The sequence below is a fragment of the Chroicocephalus ridibundus genome, chromosome 6 (assembly GCF_963924245.1).
Source record: "Chroicocephalus ridibundus chromosome 6, bChrRid1.1, whole genome shotgun sequence".
In the NCBI taxonomy this organism is placed as follows: Eukaryota; Metazoa; Chordata; class Aves; order Charadriiformes; family Laridae; genus Chroicocephalus; species Chroicocephalus ridibundus.
In genome coordinates this window covers 13,749,201-13,766,429 of record NC_086289.1, presented here as the reverse complement: position 1 = coordinate 13,766,429, position 17,229 = coordinate 13,749,201, and the positions used below count along the sequence as shown (strand labels likewise).

The window sequence follows — 17,229 nt, the reverse complement described above, 5'->3', positions numbered from 1 at the left end:
TCCTCTAGGAGGGACCATCGGGGTACGCGACGATCCTCCCATCCAAACCCCAGCTTTCCCCGCTCCGTGGGTGCCAGCCACCCGAGGCAGGGCGCCGGCAGCCCCTGGGGGAGGGAGGCGGGCTGGCTCACAGGCCCTGACCCCCAGCTGCCTGCCCGCGCACCCAGCGGCGGCGACCGGCGCCCGCTGAGGGGACGGTAGTTCCCGCCCTCCTCAGGGCCGTCCCCCGCGGACGGGGCCGGCGGTGGGGCGCGGCCCGGCACAGCAGAACGCAACACAACGCCATGGCGGGCGATCACTCTCGCAGCCTGGGCAAGGGTAAGCGGCGGCCTCGGCAAGCCGGGGCCGGGGCCTGTGGCTGTGGAGTGGGTGCAGGGCTGTGCGTGAGGCGAGTAACGGCTGTAACGATCGTGGCGGTTCTCTTCTCTCTCCTCAGGCAGCGCAGCCCCGGGGCCGGTGCCCGAGGGGGTGATCCGGCTTTACAGCATGAGGTTCTGCCCCTTCGCCCAAAGGACTCGTCTCGTCCTCCGCGCCAAGGGCATCAGGTGAGGCCGTCCCGGCGGGCCGGTGTGGCGGTTCCGGGCCCGGGTGGCTGCTCCCCGCCGGCCGCCCGCCCGCCCCCGCGGTCCCCCCGCCCCGCTGCACCCCGCGGTGGGCCGTCAGGGCTGGCAGGGGGCGATTCGAGCTTCCCTGCTTACCTGGACGTCCTAAACGGCTATTATTTAAACAGCCCTGAAAAAACTGAATGAAAAGGGGTTTCTGTGGGTGATTTTTGCTATAAAGCTTGAACTTTTAGGACTCTTTTTGGGGGGCAGTGTCTTGCTGATGTGGGAAATAAGTAGGCTGTGTATGAAATCAATTACGTAAAGGCCCAAAGTAAATTCGTAGGGAAAAACCCCAAGCTGATGGGGGGTTTTTTTGTTTGTTTGTTTTTTTGTCTCGCCCCTGTCGTCCTGAATGTTTGCAATAATAGCATTTGAGCTTGTGGTGGGTAAATGTGAGTAGAGCCTTAATGTATGTTGTTGTTTGATTTTGATGTAAGCTACAGAGATAATTCTGGGAGATACAAATATTAAGTGTTTCTGTTATATTACAGCTTAGCAAAACACAGTAGTGAGTGAGTGACTTTTTTTTTAAAGAGGAAATGTTCTGTGTTCCTACAATGTCCTCTCATTCCCGTGCCGTAGTAAGTTAATGGCATTCAGTAGTTGTGTTTGTTTCTCTTTCAAGATAGCCGTGTCATTTCAGTATTTTTAAATGGGGACTAATGCTTCCCTCAGTTTACAGCTTCAAAGTAACAGGGTTTTCCACCTGCTGGTTCCCACCAAGTCCCAGGCCTGCCAACTGTTTGTTAACCAGCACTGGGCTGGGAGTCCATATTAGCATAGCGAATGCTTACCACTCAGTTCTTTTGATAGTGAGATAAGAACTGTCTTTGTTTTTATTATTTTCTTGTCTCTTTTTTTCCAAAGAGTAGGTGCATTAAAACTTCCAGGTCAGTTTAATTTTGTTTTTACTTAGTGTCTTCAGTCTGATTTTTTGAGCTGGGAGGTTTGTTTTAGTATAGTGATTTTGGAGGGGGTTTATTGCTACCTAGCCACAGTAGGTGCCTTCTGGTAACCTTTCAGTTGTTTTGAAGGTTCAGCAGATCTTTGGGCTTACAAGGAATTTGCTAGGGTCAGACATATAACACAGCATTTAAAATGTTAGTATAAGATAGGCATATTTCCCATGTATCTTTTTTATCAAAATCTATTTTGCCTTTACCCTGCACACCTGTTCTTATCTTCCCCACCTGTGGCCTCATATAGTAGGTAGGATGCTGTCCTGATTTGCTCTGTGGTGTAAGGTCAGATTAAAGTTCAGCTGCATTTCTTAATTGGAGTGTAACTTATTTGCAATCAAGTGCTTCTTTCTTAGAATGTCCCCGAACCTGTATGTGATAAGTGTGCTGCATTCTAAGCTTGACCTTCGCTTTTAGGATGACTGTAAGGGCTGCCTCTGTGTGCTTGCAGACTATTCATGTGTTTTCTATTAGTTAACAAACAACTCATTGTAAGTCAGTGCTGATTTTCTCCAGCAAAGGGAAGTGTTCCCTGGTAGTATTTCTACATGTCAAATGCTTAGCTCTGCAGGGGAACGAGGATTCAGTCTCTCAAGTACTGTAGCTATTGAGGTGTTATGACTGTATTTCACCATGGTATGGAGTGGACGGTAGCAGAACTGAGCCTACTTGCGTCTTGTTTCTTTTGCTGTTTTAGCCATGAAGTAATCAACATCAATCTGAAGAACAAACCTGACTGGTTCTTTGAGAAGAACCCCTTTGGGCTTGTTCCTGTTCTGGAGACCAGCAAGGGCCAGCTGATCTATGAGTCCCCAATTACTTGTGAATATTTGGATGAAGCATTTCCGGGGAAGAAGTTGATGCCTTCAGACCCATATGAGCGAGCCTTTCAGAAGATGCTCTTGGAACAATTCTCAAAGGTACTGCATGATCAGGGTGGGATTGTGTTTCTTACTTTACTATAGCGCCAAAACCTGCATCTCTGTTGCCAGTGCTGCTTTTGTCCTTTGACAGAGGACTTGTGTCTGGGAGAAGCATTTTAAATAACTGAAGGGGTTATTTGGGGTCTCTTGCTGTGAGCACGTGCAAACCACTGTGTGTCTGAATTGCTCACAGCATTTATGTGTCAGGATAGATGAAGGCAGACAGCCAAGCTAGTGACAGTGTATATGACTGAGGCAGGATTTTGGGCATTGGAAAGGTTAGTAGACCAAACTAGCTGAATGCTTGAGACCTAGGCAGTAAGAATTGCTGTCTTTTGATCTGAGTCTTTCTGTAGGAAGTAGTGTATGAATGCAGAATGTGAAGAGTGCCTGACTTACTGAGAACACCTACAACCATGGAAAAGAAATGGCGGGTGGCTGTAGACATGGGGCACGTATAAGACTGGTTTTGGCTCTCCGTAGGGATTGGAGGTGACTGGAAGTAACCTCTCTGCACCCTAAGCATAGATAATACAAGTATGTGCTTTCATGGTTCTAGGAAGTGAAAGAAGTGAACTTGGATATGAGGCAGCAGAGGAGAGAAAGCAGTGGAAGATGCAAAGAGCGGGGATAGGGAGGATATATTTATAGAATCATAGAATAGTTTGGGTTGGAAGGGCCCTCCAAGGATCATCTAATCCAAGTCCCCCTGCAATAAGCAGGGACATCTTCAACTAGATCAGGTTGCTTGGAGTCCTGTCCAGCCTGCCTTGAATGTTCCCAGGGATGGGGCATCTATTACCTCTCTGGGCAACTTGTGCCAGTGTTTCACCACTCTCATTGTAAAAAGAAAATTGTTCCTTATACCCTCTTTTAGTTTAAAACCATAATTGCTTGTCCTGTCACAACAGGCCCTGCTAAAATTTGTCTCCATTTTTCTTATAGGGCCCCTTTAAGTACTGAAAGGCCACAATAAGCTCTCCCTGGGGCCTTCTCTTCTCCAGGCTGAACAGCCTGAACTCTCAGCCTGACCCTGCAGGCCTGCTCTCAGTTTACAAGCCTTTCTTGAATAGGCATGATGGGAAGAGGGCTGAGGGGAAGCATGTTACAAGAAAAGAAACGTGCACTGAACGTTGGCTGTATGAATGACAAGATCTTAGAAAAATGTTTGTCTATGAGCTTTTAAGAATATAATGTGGCTAGACTTGGCCACGGGGCAGCTTCCTGGTACTGTACGCTAATTTATTTCTCTGGCAATTACCAAATTAGAAAATGCACAGGTTTATAGAAGCCTGAGTATCCTGGGCTGCATGTCTCTTTCTTAAAGTACTTTAAATGTTGATAATTAAAGTGCATTTGGATTTCAGGAATGTGTAACTGGGCAAGGAGTACCACTCTGCACCTTGCTACTTTTTTGGTAGTGTGTGCAAATGGGAACCATGCCCTTCTTTTCATTATTCTCCTTTTATTACAAGACTAAAATTCATTAGTATTTGCATTCATTCTTCCTTTAAGCCTTTTATTACCTATTATGAAGTATGAAAGATGTATATTAATGGACTTTATTTAACTCTTTCAAGTTAAATCTTTAAGCTTTAACTTGCATCTAGTATCTCAACATCTTAAGTTCTGAGAGAGTTGTATTATTGTAATAGGAACATTAAAACTTTATCCTTTCCTTTGTATAGATAACACCCATAGTTTTCAAGTATTTTGTGGCAGTCAAAGATGGACAGGACACCACGGCGCTGAAAGCAGAGATTGCTGAAAAGTTTGGCAAACTTGAAGAGGTAAGAGTATTTCATGATAACAACCAGGTTGCCAGTCATTCTATGATCACTTTTTTTCTTTTATGCTTTGGCCTTTGGAACTAGATCTCTTCTCATTTAGTTGGTAGTAATAGCAATGAACAATCGTTCAATTTACTCCCCCCAGCCTAGGATGCACAACAGCACCATTGGAGTAAATTCAAAGTAGCTAAACTAAACTTCATCTGTATGATGAAGACTGTGTGGACTTATGGACTTTTTGAATTCTAGATGATTGCTGTTATCTTAGAAATATTTTTTGTGCTTGAAATGTAGGGAGACCTTGCAGCGTGTTCTAAGAGCAAGGGTTAAGGAGTCTGAGCTGCTAAAAAGCATCTGTGCTGTAGCTCTGCTGAAATCAGTGCAGATACACTGGTGATGAAATAACATCTTTGTTCAAAGGGACAGTAGTGATAGGATGATGGGTAACAGTTTTAAACTGAAAGAGGGTAGATCTAGATTGGATATTAGGAAGACATTCTTTATTCTGAGGGTGGTGAGACACTGGAACAGGTTGCTCAGGGAAGTTGTGGATGCTCCATCCCTGGAAGCGTTCAAGACCAGGCTGCATGGGGCTTTGAGCAACCTGATATAGCGGGAGGTGTCCCTGCCCATGGCAGGGGGGTTGGAACTAGATGATCTTTAAGGTCTCTTCCAACTCTAACCATTCTATGATTCTAATGTAATCTATCCCTTGCAGAAATCCAGCCGTGGGCCATGTGCTACAGTGGTGTAATGCAACTTCAGCAGAGGTCCAGGAAGTGTCAGGTGGCTTTGATGCTGTATTAGTAACTTCACAATCCTGATGTAGTGTCAGTAGTGGTTCTTGGCTATTCTGAACAGCTGTCAGACTTGCCTTTACCATGAACCCATTCCTTCTGTGTTATTAGCAGCCACAACTAATGCTTGTCTGGCTCGATCAAAAAGCATTCCTCTGTAGTGTTTCTCTTCTGGTGCAAAGCTACCAATAGCTTTCTAGTATATTCCTAGTTCTCCTAACAGTCTGTGCGTTCTGCTTCCCTATCAGCTTGACTTGCCCCAGTTGTTTTCAGAGTAGTCTTGTCTGTCTGGTCAGGCTGATGCTGGACTAGTGCAGATTATAAATGAGCTCTTGGGGGAAGCCACGTGTGTTTCACTTCCCTGAAACACAAATCTATTAAACATTAAGGAAGTACTAACCTTCCTCCTGCTTTATTAATGCTGTGAAATACTTGCTGATCCTTCAGTGTCTCTATTTTACTATACCCCAAAGGATTTAGGAAGAAGTTCTTTACAGTGAGGGTGGTGAGACACTGGAACAGGCTGCCCAGAGAGGTGATGGAGGCCTCATCCCTGGAGACATTCATGGCCAGGCTTGATGAGGCTCTGAGCAACCTGACCTAGTTGAAGAAGTCCTTGCTTACTGCAGGGGGGTTGGACTGGGTGACCTTTAAAGGTCCCTTCCAACCCAACAGATTCTATGATTTTGCAGGAGCAGCTGAAGGTCAGCTGAGGGTAGGAAGAAGGAACAGAGCCATGCAACCCTCACTCAGCCTATTGCAGGAGATATTCGAGAAGGGAAGTGTTTTGAAGCACTGTTGTATTTAGCTTGCTGTTACCCAACAGAGGGAGCTGTGTTCCCATCTCTGGGTCTCTGCAACTGCCAGGTTACAGTCTGCCAGACACCTGGTAATTCAAACAGCTTGATGCTTACTGAAGAACTGCTTTGAAATTTCTACTGGAACATGGGGGTTAGGGGACAGGGAGTAAATGCCATAGACGTGTTGTCCAGATTTGTTGTGTGTCCAAATTTGAAGGCAAAGTCCCATATTTCAAATGCCAAAGCATGTTAAATTTGGATGACCATGGCTCTTGAAATGTATCAGAAACATAAATGTTAACAAGAGAACTTGCTGCCTTTGTGGTCCTGCTTTCTGTGCTGAGCTGTGGGCATCTCTTTCTGGAGTATGTGGGTGTTACTCTTGCTTCCTGTTCTGTTTGCACCCGGAATCGAATCCAGTTCTAGATGTAATGTTAGAAATGCTTTCCTTACACCATTTGGCTCAAGTGCCATGAGAAAACAGTCTATGCTAAAACAGTGTTATAGTTTACCTGGATGTTAAATTTAACTGGATTTATTGTCCAAGAAATGCATATGCATTGTTAGGTTTGATTAGTGTGTGCCATTAATGCTTTTTGACAAGTAAGAAATAATAAACTGACAGATTCTGAGTGTTAAATTCCTTTTTGTTTGTGCACAAGCTGCAGCTCACTAGTGAGTCACATTTTATGACAGTTTTTGAACTGCTGGAGAAGAGCTGGACTGGCAGTGTATGAAATAGTTAAGCTTGATAGTACAGCTACTTTATTGACTAGCATGGACTCCTCAGATACTCAGTGTACAGGAGAAATGTGCTGTATCTGCATTGTTTGCTGCCTGATACCTTCGGTAAGCCTGCATTCCACTACGAGGTGGGAATGTTTTGTTACTGTAGTGTCCTGCTGCAGTAATTTCCTTTGGAGGGCAATTGTCATCTCTCGCCCCTCACAGATTCTGTCCAAACGCAACACTGTGTTTTATGGTGGGGACTCAATCTCCATGTTTGACTACATGATCTGGCCGTGGTTTGAACGTCTGGAGCCATTCCAGCTGAAAGAGTGAGTACCTCACTTGGCTTCTAGTGCATACTGAAGTGCCTCAGCATAAATATTCTTTGGGTACACTCTGCAGCAATGGGCCACTCTTGGGTGCTGCTGAAGAAAGCTCGTATTGTGTTCCAGTTTGGGGCAAGGATCTTCTCAAGAGAGATGAGTTGTTCAGGGATGTTTTGTAAACAGGCTTTCTCTCGCTAAGTCTGATTTACTACTAAATAATTTTGACAGATCTGGAAGAAGTGGTCAAAATACAGGACTTTCTCTCCATCCCTAACATCATAGATGAAAATGGTCTTTATTTGAAGGGGATGCAGGTATGGTGGCCTATGCAAAAAGGAGGAAAGAAGAGGCTCATGAGTTGTGGAGGACTCAACCATTGCACACAGTATTTGTTTCAAGAATCACCATTAGCAAAGCAGTCCAGAAGGAGGCAGTGGTGCACAAGCCTCTGCCCTCTACTCAGAGCAAATAAATAACAACAGTGGGCATAACGTAAGCAAAAACACGCTGATATCTTGCACAATAAGTGCTTATTTGTGGTTTTGCTCAGCTTTGCAGAATGCACAAGCTCTGTAGGAATTCTTTCACTTTCCAGACGCTAGTGTGTCTTCTATGATCTGATATGTATTTTCATCACCTGCTCTGAGCTGAACACTGTACAGGGAGGGAGAAAGCAAAACAAGAAGTAAAATAGAACTGCTCAAGCTGTTTTTCTTCCTTGATGCCCTCCAAGTTTCCCATTACTTAGTCTCTTTCCTTTTCTCATAGCTCTTTGAGTCACACCCCAAAGCTCCAACGCTGGATGGAGGCCATGAAGGAGGACCCTGCTGTCAAGGCTACAATGACTGACCCGCAGACATTCAAAGATTACCTCCAGCTCTACTTGAAGAACAGCCCCGAGGCATGTGATTATGGGCTCTGAGGTGCCAGTAGTCACATGCTTGCTAAAGTGTCAGTGCTGCTTTTCAGTGTGAGCTGTGGGCATCTAGTGTAACTTGGCATGGGCTCTTCTCTGGTTGCATTTCATAATGGGGAATAAATCTATGCTGAAAAGGCTGAGAAACCTTCTTTGAACTCCACTCCTTCCTGTCAGGAGGAGGATGCGCTGGCTTCAGGCAGGAGATGGAAGTCATTGCTGGGCATGTATATCATGTGAAGGAAAATGTTTGCTTTACTCAGAGGTGATGTACTATTATTTCTGCCCTCTTTGCAAGCATTACTGGTGGGAAGTCCTTGAAGTGACCCTGTTACTTGATTTAAAAGTTGTAATGTTGATGTCTTGGAAATAAATAAAATGCAAACGATGTTGTCTTTAAACGCGGGTTGTTTTTTTTTTTCCTTCTTGTTTCCAGGCAGCTATTAGTGACTGGACTGATTGCGCAGAGAGGAGCAAGGCACTGTAAAGACTAACGAAGTAGTATGGTTTCTGAAGTTAAGGTCCAGTTATCTAGTACAAACTGTACTCCTCGTTAGACATCATTGAAGTTGACATCCTACCCACTTATCCCTGCTGAAGTTCCATTTGCAGGAACCATCTAGTAATGGCTTCCAATTTGGAGTAGATTTGCTAGTGAAGCGTGTGGTTGTAATCCTTCTCTGCCCTTTTGAAGTAGGGTTGTGTTTATTCTAGGTCCTAGCCTCAATTATCCTAAAGGCTGGAGTAGGGAGTAAAGCTGACAGAAACCATATCCTGAGCAGAAGGATGTTTGTTTTCTGTTCTGTTCCAGAACTTGAAGTATTGCTATATATGTCAAGATGTAAACAAAATAAGAAACTGAAGTAGGAGGAGTACAGTCAGAGCATTACATACTGGTGGGTCTTGCTGCTGGTGAAGGAATTAATATGTTCTGATCCTGCCATTTGCCTGCTGGAACGGAGCTTTGCAGTTGAACATCTTTTGAAACTATCCTGTATGCTAATATAGCAGAGTGGGGACAAGATCATTTGAATCAAAAGTAGTCACAGGAAAGAGTTCTCTCTCTCATATTTTTTTCTTTTTTCTTTCCACACAGGGGACTAAAAGAACTATGGCCCATTCTGATGCTGCTCAGCTCTGTATGTTTTTCTCTGACAGACCCCTAACAACCCAAACTGGCCATAGTTCCAGGAGATGAACAAGCAGAAAGACATAAGGCAAAGCAGTATGTTCAGGGACAGGACTGTGGTTCCTGTGGTGCTAAGGCAGTTGTCATGAGATACACAAGACTATTCCCATCAGTCTCACATTGCAATGAGGTAAGGTATCACAGCAGAAGGTGGTGGTTCCTGGTTTTCCTGTTAATTGAGGCACTGAGTCCTTGGAGCTTTAATGGAGGAAAACTGCATTAATCTTTTTTTTACCTTTGATATGTTCTACCCCAGCACACTAACTCTGAGGATGTGTGTGCTTGTGTACTTTCAAGTAGGAAAGCAGATATGAAAGACAGATTTGATGAGGAAAAAGAATTAGCAGGAACTTGGTCTGTCAGCTTGTGGCTGTTGGAGGGGATTGTTTATGCTCTTACTAGTTTTAATTCAAACTATGCAGGTTTTTCTCCTCCTGTTTATCTTTGTGGCTTTTAAACACATCTGGCACTACTTAGAGAATTACTAATTACTCTGCTGTTTCTTCCAGAACATTGGTGTTCTTTAAAAAATTTCCCAGTCCAGTTCTGATGCTGTGCCTGTTTTGTAGATTATCATTAGAGAACCCAGAGGAAGCATAAAGCTGTGAGGTATGTTATCAGAACATGGATCTAGGCTGTTTCATTAGATGAAAGCAGGGTTTGAGCTTGATGAAACCACTGTCCCTGAAGTGGTGTTGGGAGGATCTCAGTGGCAAACTTCCAAGGATTAACTGCAGAACATTTTGGTTTTATTAGCTGCTGTGTAGGGCTTGTTAAAGCTGTTAGTATAGTAGGCTCTAAGTTGGCTTCTATAAGCATGGTAGGAATACATTGCAGTTTGCTCCAGTGTATCATTGGACACTAGCGGGAGATGTGACAATAGGGAGATACAATAATGGGTTAAGAGCAGAGACTGGCATCCAAAAACTGAACCGGCTAGGGATAGACCATGGTAATCCAGAGACTGCGTTGTCCAAACAAAGATGTGCTTTCCCCATCTTCATTTAGTGGCCGTAGAGTGTACCATTATCAATATGCTACTTCAGCAAAAAAAAGTAAAATGAAATATTCTGGCGTATAATTTAGTATTAAATATCAGTGTTCTAAATCCCCAGGCAGGCAGCTGGGGTCCTGAACTCATTACGGCACACCACGAAATGGAGGCCTCAGGCAAAGTGTTCTTGATGTGGTAATGAATATGCAACACTTCAGTTTTCAAAGGAAAGGAAAAGTTACACATAATAGACGGGCTCTCTCCTTTCACGGTGGATGGGTGTAAAGGATATATCGTATTAGTTTAAAGAGGCCATGAAAAGAAAACAATGTGTCTTTAGTTTTGGTCAATAGAGGAAAAAGATGGAAGTTAATAATAAAAGGATCAAGCAGATGAACAGTTCTTCCCTTCGGTCAGAGCTGTCCTTAAAATCTTTTATGGATCACATTGTACAGCAAGTACTGTACTTTCTCATCTTCTACTCCATATTTTGCCCTTGAAAATTGTTGTTGTTGCTGCTATTGATTTCAAAAACAATGGTGAATTTTTTTTGTGTGTTCCCTGTTGTTGTGCCACCAAATATAACTGCTCTCAGCACAGGTTAAAGAAAAAATAAAGTTTAGTGTCAGACAAAAAAGGACAGAGGCTCTCTTGTAAAAGTAGTGAGTTTAGGAGCATGATGGATACTTCTGATTAGCAAGGCATTGGACCTCATTCTGTCCTGCCTCCATTTGTAGCATGTCCCTATATCTTTACTGATGTCCTTGAGGTGGTTGTTGGTACCAGAATGCAAGATGTGGTCCAGCCTCTTGTTCTTCATTATCATTTTAGGATCCGTTATATTGAAGCTAAGAGAAAGGTAGAAGGGAGCCAAGATGGAGGGAGGGATGGGGATCCCAGACTATCAGAGCTGCGAAGCTTTGCTCAGTTCTGGATAAGTTCCACCTCAACATGAGGAGGAACTTCTTTACTTTGAGGGTGACAGAGCACTGGAACAGGCTGCCCAGAGAGGTGGTGGAGTCTCTGTCCCTGGAGACATTCAAAACCTGCGTGGACACGTTCCTGTGCAACCTGCTCTGGGTGACCCTGCCCTGGCAGGGGGGTTGGGCTAGATGATCTCCAGAGGTCCCTTCCAACCCCTATCATTCTGTGATTCTGTGAAGTTAGGTGGGAATTTAGGTGAATGGGACTGTGGCTATGATAGAAGGTCTTTCCTTGGGGAAACTGTTGAGAAGAGTCTGTCCATGGAGGTGTTAAAAGGATCTGTGGTTTGTGTGCTGGAAGTGGTAGTAACTGGAGATACTAGTTTGAAAAGTCTCAAATGTCATGTACTAGGGACACCTGAAACGTGTATGAACTCCAGACAGGAGTCAGGAGGACTCCGCAAGGAAGTTTAGCTTTTAGTCCACAAGGAAATTAGAATGCCACTTGTATTAAGGGACCGATGTACCAGGTACTGTTCCCAGCCATCTTCTGAGGCATAGGAGGCAGCCTGTGAGAATTACAGCACGTGCTGCAGGTTTGTGTCTTGGAACCACTGCTCTTGGCGAAGCTGATGGAAAAACGCCATCTCTCCAGGGGAAATGGAGCTAAGAAAAGGGGCACTGAACAGCCACAAACTGAGTAGGGAGCAGACAGTGTTTCCTGTAGCTGCAAACCATTTGCATGAGTCACCTATGTGGCTGCACAGCAAAGGAGGGTTTCGGGGGGAATGGAGAAAAAAGCTGGCAACTTCACCTGAAGAATCAGTAAGGACCAACAGTGGGGCATTATGGCTTGATACTGTCCTTCCCACAGCTCTCTGCATACATTCTCTTTCCCCAAACAATGCTTTTGTGCCTGTCTTTCCTCCTGTCACTCAAATCATCCTCAGAAGGGAGCTCTCAACTGGAATGCACTTTGGGCCAATCCACAAGTCAGTGTGTGACTGGTTTTTTTTTTTTCCTCTACATTCATCACACAGCTCTTTTCCATGCCAGTTTAGGCTTGGAAGCAGAGTATGTCTCCTCTTACTTGTAATAGCTTAGGCAGGGTAATTAATCAGATGTTTCTCCTTGTGGGAAGACAGCTCTGATTAACCCATGTCTTCAAACCCACAAGCTTGGTGCCTCTCAGTTCCTCTTCTTATGCTTTCTGTAGCCTGGCAGTGTTGTGCTGGTGTATCTCTGCTCTGGATCAAACTTTTCACCTCCAAAGCTATGCCAGGTGTGGCTCTGGCAGGAGAGAGTCAGTGTGGGGCCACTGGTATAAATCTGCATGTGGATAAGCCTTGCTTTTCTCTAGCTTTGCATACAGGATCTTCCTAATACTGACATGATGAGATAACCCTGAAGGTGAACTGAACTGGCAGGAATATTGTGCTGACAGCACAGAACACCTCTGTCCCGTGGGAATGCCTGTTCCCTGATGGGAGGCCAGGCAGAGCTGCTACGCATCACTTGTGCTTACAGGCACAAGAACCATCCAGTGCTGCCCTGCCCTGCCTGCTGCAAGCTGGCAGGGATGAGACCTGGAACACATTAGCAAGCTAAGTACTATCTCCCCGTGGATTTGGGAAATCCCTCTGTGCTGTTTGATTCCCAGCAGAGGGCTAGAGAGCAAGAAGGAAGGTTAGGAGCAATGTAATGAATTTCTGCCTTGCTACACTGGGGGAGGTGAAGTGACTGATGAGTCAGGCTGTAGACAGTGTGGTTTACTGATCCCAGCTCTGCCTAGCTCTGCCCACTGGGCCTGTATTGCAGTGTGTTGCATTCTGAGTGTTAGATTGCCTGCAGAAAAGTGCCGAATTGGATTTCCAATGGCATTATAAGTGTCATGGCACTTGTGGAAATCAGCATAATACAGACAGAGATTTAATCTTGCCTCCTTACATGTGATTAAGTCTTTGCTGAGTTGAGACTGTTAATGGCTGTGGGTCTCTTCGTGGATTTGAAGATTGTTTCACATCTAAAATCGACTCCTTTTCCCGCAGAGCACCTAAGACACTTTTAAGGACTTCATTGGGGTTTTAATCTTCATTCTTGTGCACAATTTTTAAAACAGTGCCACAGTCAGACATTTCACAAGCACTCAAATGCCTGAACAGTGAGGGCTGTATTTAAATGTTTCACCTCAGCATCTCCTGCACTTCCACCTCCTAGCAGATCAATAAAGCTAAGATACCCACCTTCAAGACAGAAATTGCTGATTTTTACTTTTTTTCTCTAACACTTTGGATAAGCTATGGTTTTAGGTAGACAGATTCATAATTAGTTAAAAAGTCAGTGCCTTTATTCAAAGGCAGCATCTCTGCAATGACTGAAAAGCTTTGCTCTATAGAATCCCTCAAGCCTCTGCAGCCTGAGATTTTGCTTCTACCAGCTGAGGAGTGCAAGATGACGGTCCTAAATTTAACATAACTAGAAAGTGAAGTTTCTTTTGAAGAACACTGTAACATTAATTGATCCACAGCATGGGCTGGTTCAGATTTCTGTTTCAGGACCAGACTTGTCTGATAGATGTGATAGTAATACCTGGTTGTTTGCCTCCTTCCTCTTCTGTCATGGCTCTGCTACAAAGCTGTGTGGATCATTTTGAGAGTAGCAGAAGTAACACAACCCTGTTTTCTCACAGTTTATTTCTTCAGGTCTAGGAAGACATGAGTACCGACTGCCTTTTACTGCACTGGGGACATTTAAAAGATCTCACGTGCCCTCTCAGCATTATGAGAGTCTGTCCTCTAGCCACCTGCCTGCTTGCCTAAAATTTATTGGAGCTGAGTATTTCTGAGCTCCCTACAGATATGTCAAATTTGGTTAAAGTTGTTTGATGGATTTGAAAGTTACTTGGCAGATGATGAAGGGTTAGACCCTCTTCTCTTCCCCCCCCCCCCCCCCCATGCATGTACACACTGCATAGGAAACTGGCTAAAAATAACCTAGTTTATGTTGCCATAATGAATTCATCATTTCAGAAAAAGGCAAGAGTGCCTGGAATTTTACTTGGAAGGGGTACAACAGCTCAAATGTTTTGTTGGAGCCACTGAACCAATACCTTGAGAAATCCTCTTTCCAAACAAACACAATCCAGATAAAAGCAAGACACATGTCTGATACTGTGCCAGTGGCACTTGAGAACAGACCTGAGTTAGCTTTTAGACCTGCAAGCAAAGAACTATTACACAGAGTTGAGCAGAGAGGATGAAACCTGCTCAAGAAATGGGCAAATCCTGAGCAGTGACCCATTCTGAGACCAGTGCTTCCAGCTTGACTGCTAGTAATACCTGACCAAATTAACTTTAGCATGCCTGTAGGTCACCATATCCTCTGAGGTTGCTCTTGCTTTTTGTATAGCACAGACATTTCTGCCTACTTGAAATAAAGTAGATTCTGTCCTTGCTTGTGGATGTTCTGTAAGTGGTAAAAAGTCATTAGATAAATTATTAGCTGTGAATTATTCTCCTGGCTTTACTGTCCTGCCTGCCTCTCTGGATGACTTAACGCTTGAAAAGTGCTAATTTGTATCAACACAAACATCACCCTGATTTGCATAGTAGCAAAACAACATTGTGCAGAGTTGGGAAATAGAAATGCATTCCTGTGTAGAATAAATAATTTTTCTCAGGTCTGCAGAACTTTAGTATTAGCCACACATGAGAATTACGCATCTGATTACCATGAAGGGTGTGAGGTACAGGGCTGTGTTATGTCAAATCCGTAAGAACTGCCCAATATAACGGTTGCATATGCAGGCAGTGTGTAAGGGGAGATCTTTTTCTTGCGCTTGTAGAAAAGGCTGCTTGTTGCATTGGCAAGTGTTGTCTGTCCAATGAAGTCTGTCACTGTGCTGGGGGACCAGGGATGCAGCCTGGACCTGCATTCACAAGCTTTTCGTGACCTTTCTGAGTTTTCCCAAAAGTGAGGTACCACATAGGGTTAACTTGATTTCAGTCTTAAATGTCATGGGGAAACTTGCCTAGAGAGAGGAGGACCAGGCTGTAGCAAGTACAGCGGCTCATTGCACTGGAGAGACCTGCTGCAGGCATCTGCGCTAGTACATTCATCTAAATGCTGATGTGATTCAACTCGGGCTTATGGGCAGGACAGTCTACCTGAGAGAGTAGGTAGCAAGCAGCTGAAACAACTCCAGTCTGAAGGAACTGCTCTGAGAGAGGTGTGTACCCCTCACTCAGTGGGTTTGGAGAGGGTTGTTAATGATGGACGTCAGCAAACCCGGATGATTTGGGATCTGTGGGAAACTGAAAGAACTCTGAACTTTGTTTGAAAACCTTCATTAAAATGAAAGATTTCACAGTTAACATTATAATTGTCATTCTCGTGTTCTTTTATTTGATCTATTTCCAAATTTCCAGCATTTAAAATACTGTTTTGAAGTTTTCAAATGATGTGGCAGTCAATGCCCAATGTCACAGCAACTTTACGGGGCCAGATTGGAGGCCCTGACACAGAATAGACAGTTACTGTGACTTCTGAGTTTATAGGTTAAAGACACAGATGTAAACCAGCAAAGTCTTTAAGTGTTACAAGGACACTTTATGGGAAGCTTTTAATGACTAAAAGAGGAGTTTTATTGGACAATAAGGGAGGAGGAGGTAAATGTTACTTGTATTCTTGACCCAAAAGAGAAATTCTAAATGCCTAAGACCTCTCCCCACAATTACTGAGTCAGCTTCTGCCGTCTAAAACATTTAAACAACATATGTGTATTGAAAGCAAAAATGCCCACTTCTTTAAGGTCTGATCACCTACTAAACTAGGGCAGCAGAGATGTTTGCTCTGCTGTGTGTTAGTCATTTTAATACTGTACTCGTCTCTCACAGAGGTCTGAGAGCATCGGAAGCCAAGAGCTAGTGGAGATTTTCTGGCATGTCACAGACTCAGTTTCCTTTGTGTAACTTCCCCATATTCAGCCATTTATTCTCAACGTGCTGAAAAAATGTCAAAGTACACCACCACAAACTCATCTCTCTTCTCAGGGATTATTTTAAATTGGTGATAAAAACTGAGAATAGAGATGCCTCTAGCTGGAATGGAGTGCTGCTTTCTAAATCTAAGTAAAAGTCAGCGTTTTTTGGGGGGTGAAGTTTCTCTTGGGAGTTTTGATTTTAGAAGAAATTGGATGTTGAAGGGGAGAGAGACCTGGAACATGACATAGAGCAATAAACCATGGGAGGAATGGCTGGTACACACACCATTTCCAGGTCCAGGACGCAGGGCTTTCAGTGCACAAACCCTATATTGTGCTGGTGGGGTACAATTGTTAATAAAAGGCAGCTCTGGTTTTTTTTATAAATACAGTTGCAAGTGAAAGGCAATTGCATATTGATGAGATGGAGAGGACAAGGCTGAGAGGTTTACTCTCAGTTCAAGTTCACGTGCTCATTAGCCAAGCTTGGGATGGTCTGTCCCCTTGCTCGAGGAGTGAAGGACTTCCCAGGACAGTGATACACACCAACGAAGCATAAACAGAGAGCCATGTCTAAGCGCGCTGGTTAAATCCCCAGCCATAAAGCACACATTTAAGGTGTGATCTGCGGCGTGTTGATTACCTCAGGAGCTTTTGCCCATCTCTAAGAAAATTGTCTACAAGTGGGGGAAGCACACTTCTGGACTCCAGTGTGGCCATAATTGTATGCCAAAACTCTGGGCTGCTAGAGTGCTGATGAAAGCCAGCACATGGGAATCAGGGCTTTAAGAAAGCCTGGAAATAAAGAAAAACAAGAATTTGATTCTCTGAAGAAAGAATCCCCTTCAAAGCCTAGGGGAAAACTGGTTTACTACTAGAAGATGAGGCCAAAACCAATCTCTAGTGACTGGGGCTGGCTTCTCTCTGTCTCTGCATCTTCCTACTCTATGGCAGATAATACTATAATAGTGGCCATGGCATGGATCAGAAATCTGCTAATTGCCCTTCTGAAAAAGGATTTTATTTTGATGTTACCCCTCTGTTATATAGCAACACAGAAGCAGTAAATGAGGAAAAGAAAAAAAAATGCTCCAGGAAATCAACAGCTCAATGGAGCAAATATTGCTGAGCTTGTCAGAGTGAGCTTTAAAGCATGGTAGGTTTATTTTTGTCTTGTTTTGTTCTTAGTAACAAAATTGCACTAAAATAACCAGGACTGTTGATGGTCCTGGGCCACAGAGCTCACAAGCTCCATTTACCACAGTGTGTGGTTGGCCCTGGGGAATCGTAACTCCTG

The 17,229-nt window shown here is 44.1% G+C and overlaps 1 protein-coding gene across 1 annotated transcript; it reads left to right on the top strand.

Annotated features, from left to right (window-relative positions):
* Positions 1-94: 94 nt before the first annotated feature.
* Positions 95-8,246, top strand: GSTO1 (glutathione S-transferase omega 1). Its single transcript, XM_063338737.1, has 6 exons — positions 95-318; positions 437-545; positions 2,262-2,484; positions 4,176-4,277; positions 6,826-6,932; positions 7,698-8,246. Exons 1-6 carry the CDS (start codon positions 285-287, stop codon positions 7,849-7,851), a joined length of 729 nt encoding a protein of 242 aa, XP_063194807.1. The 5' UTR covers positions 95-284; the 3' UTR covers positions 7,852-8,246.
* Positions 8,247-17,229: the final 8,983 nt, after the last annotated feature.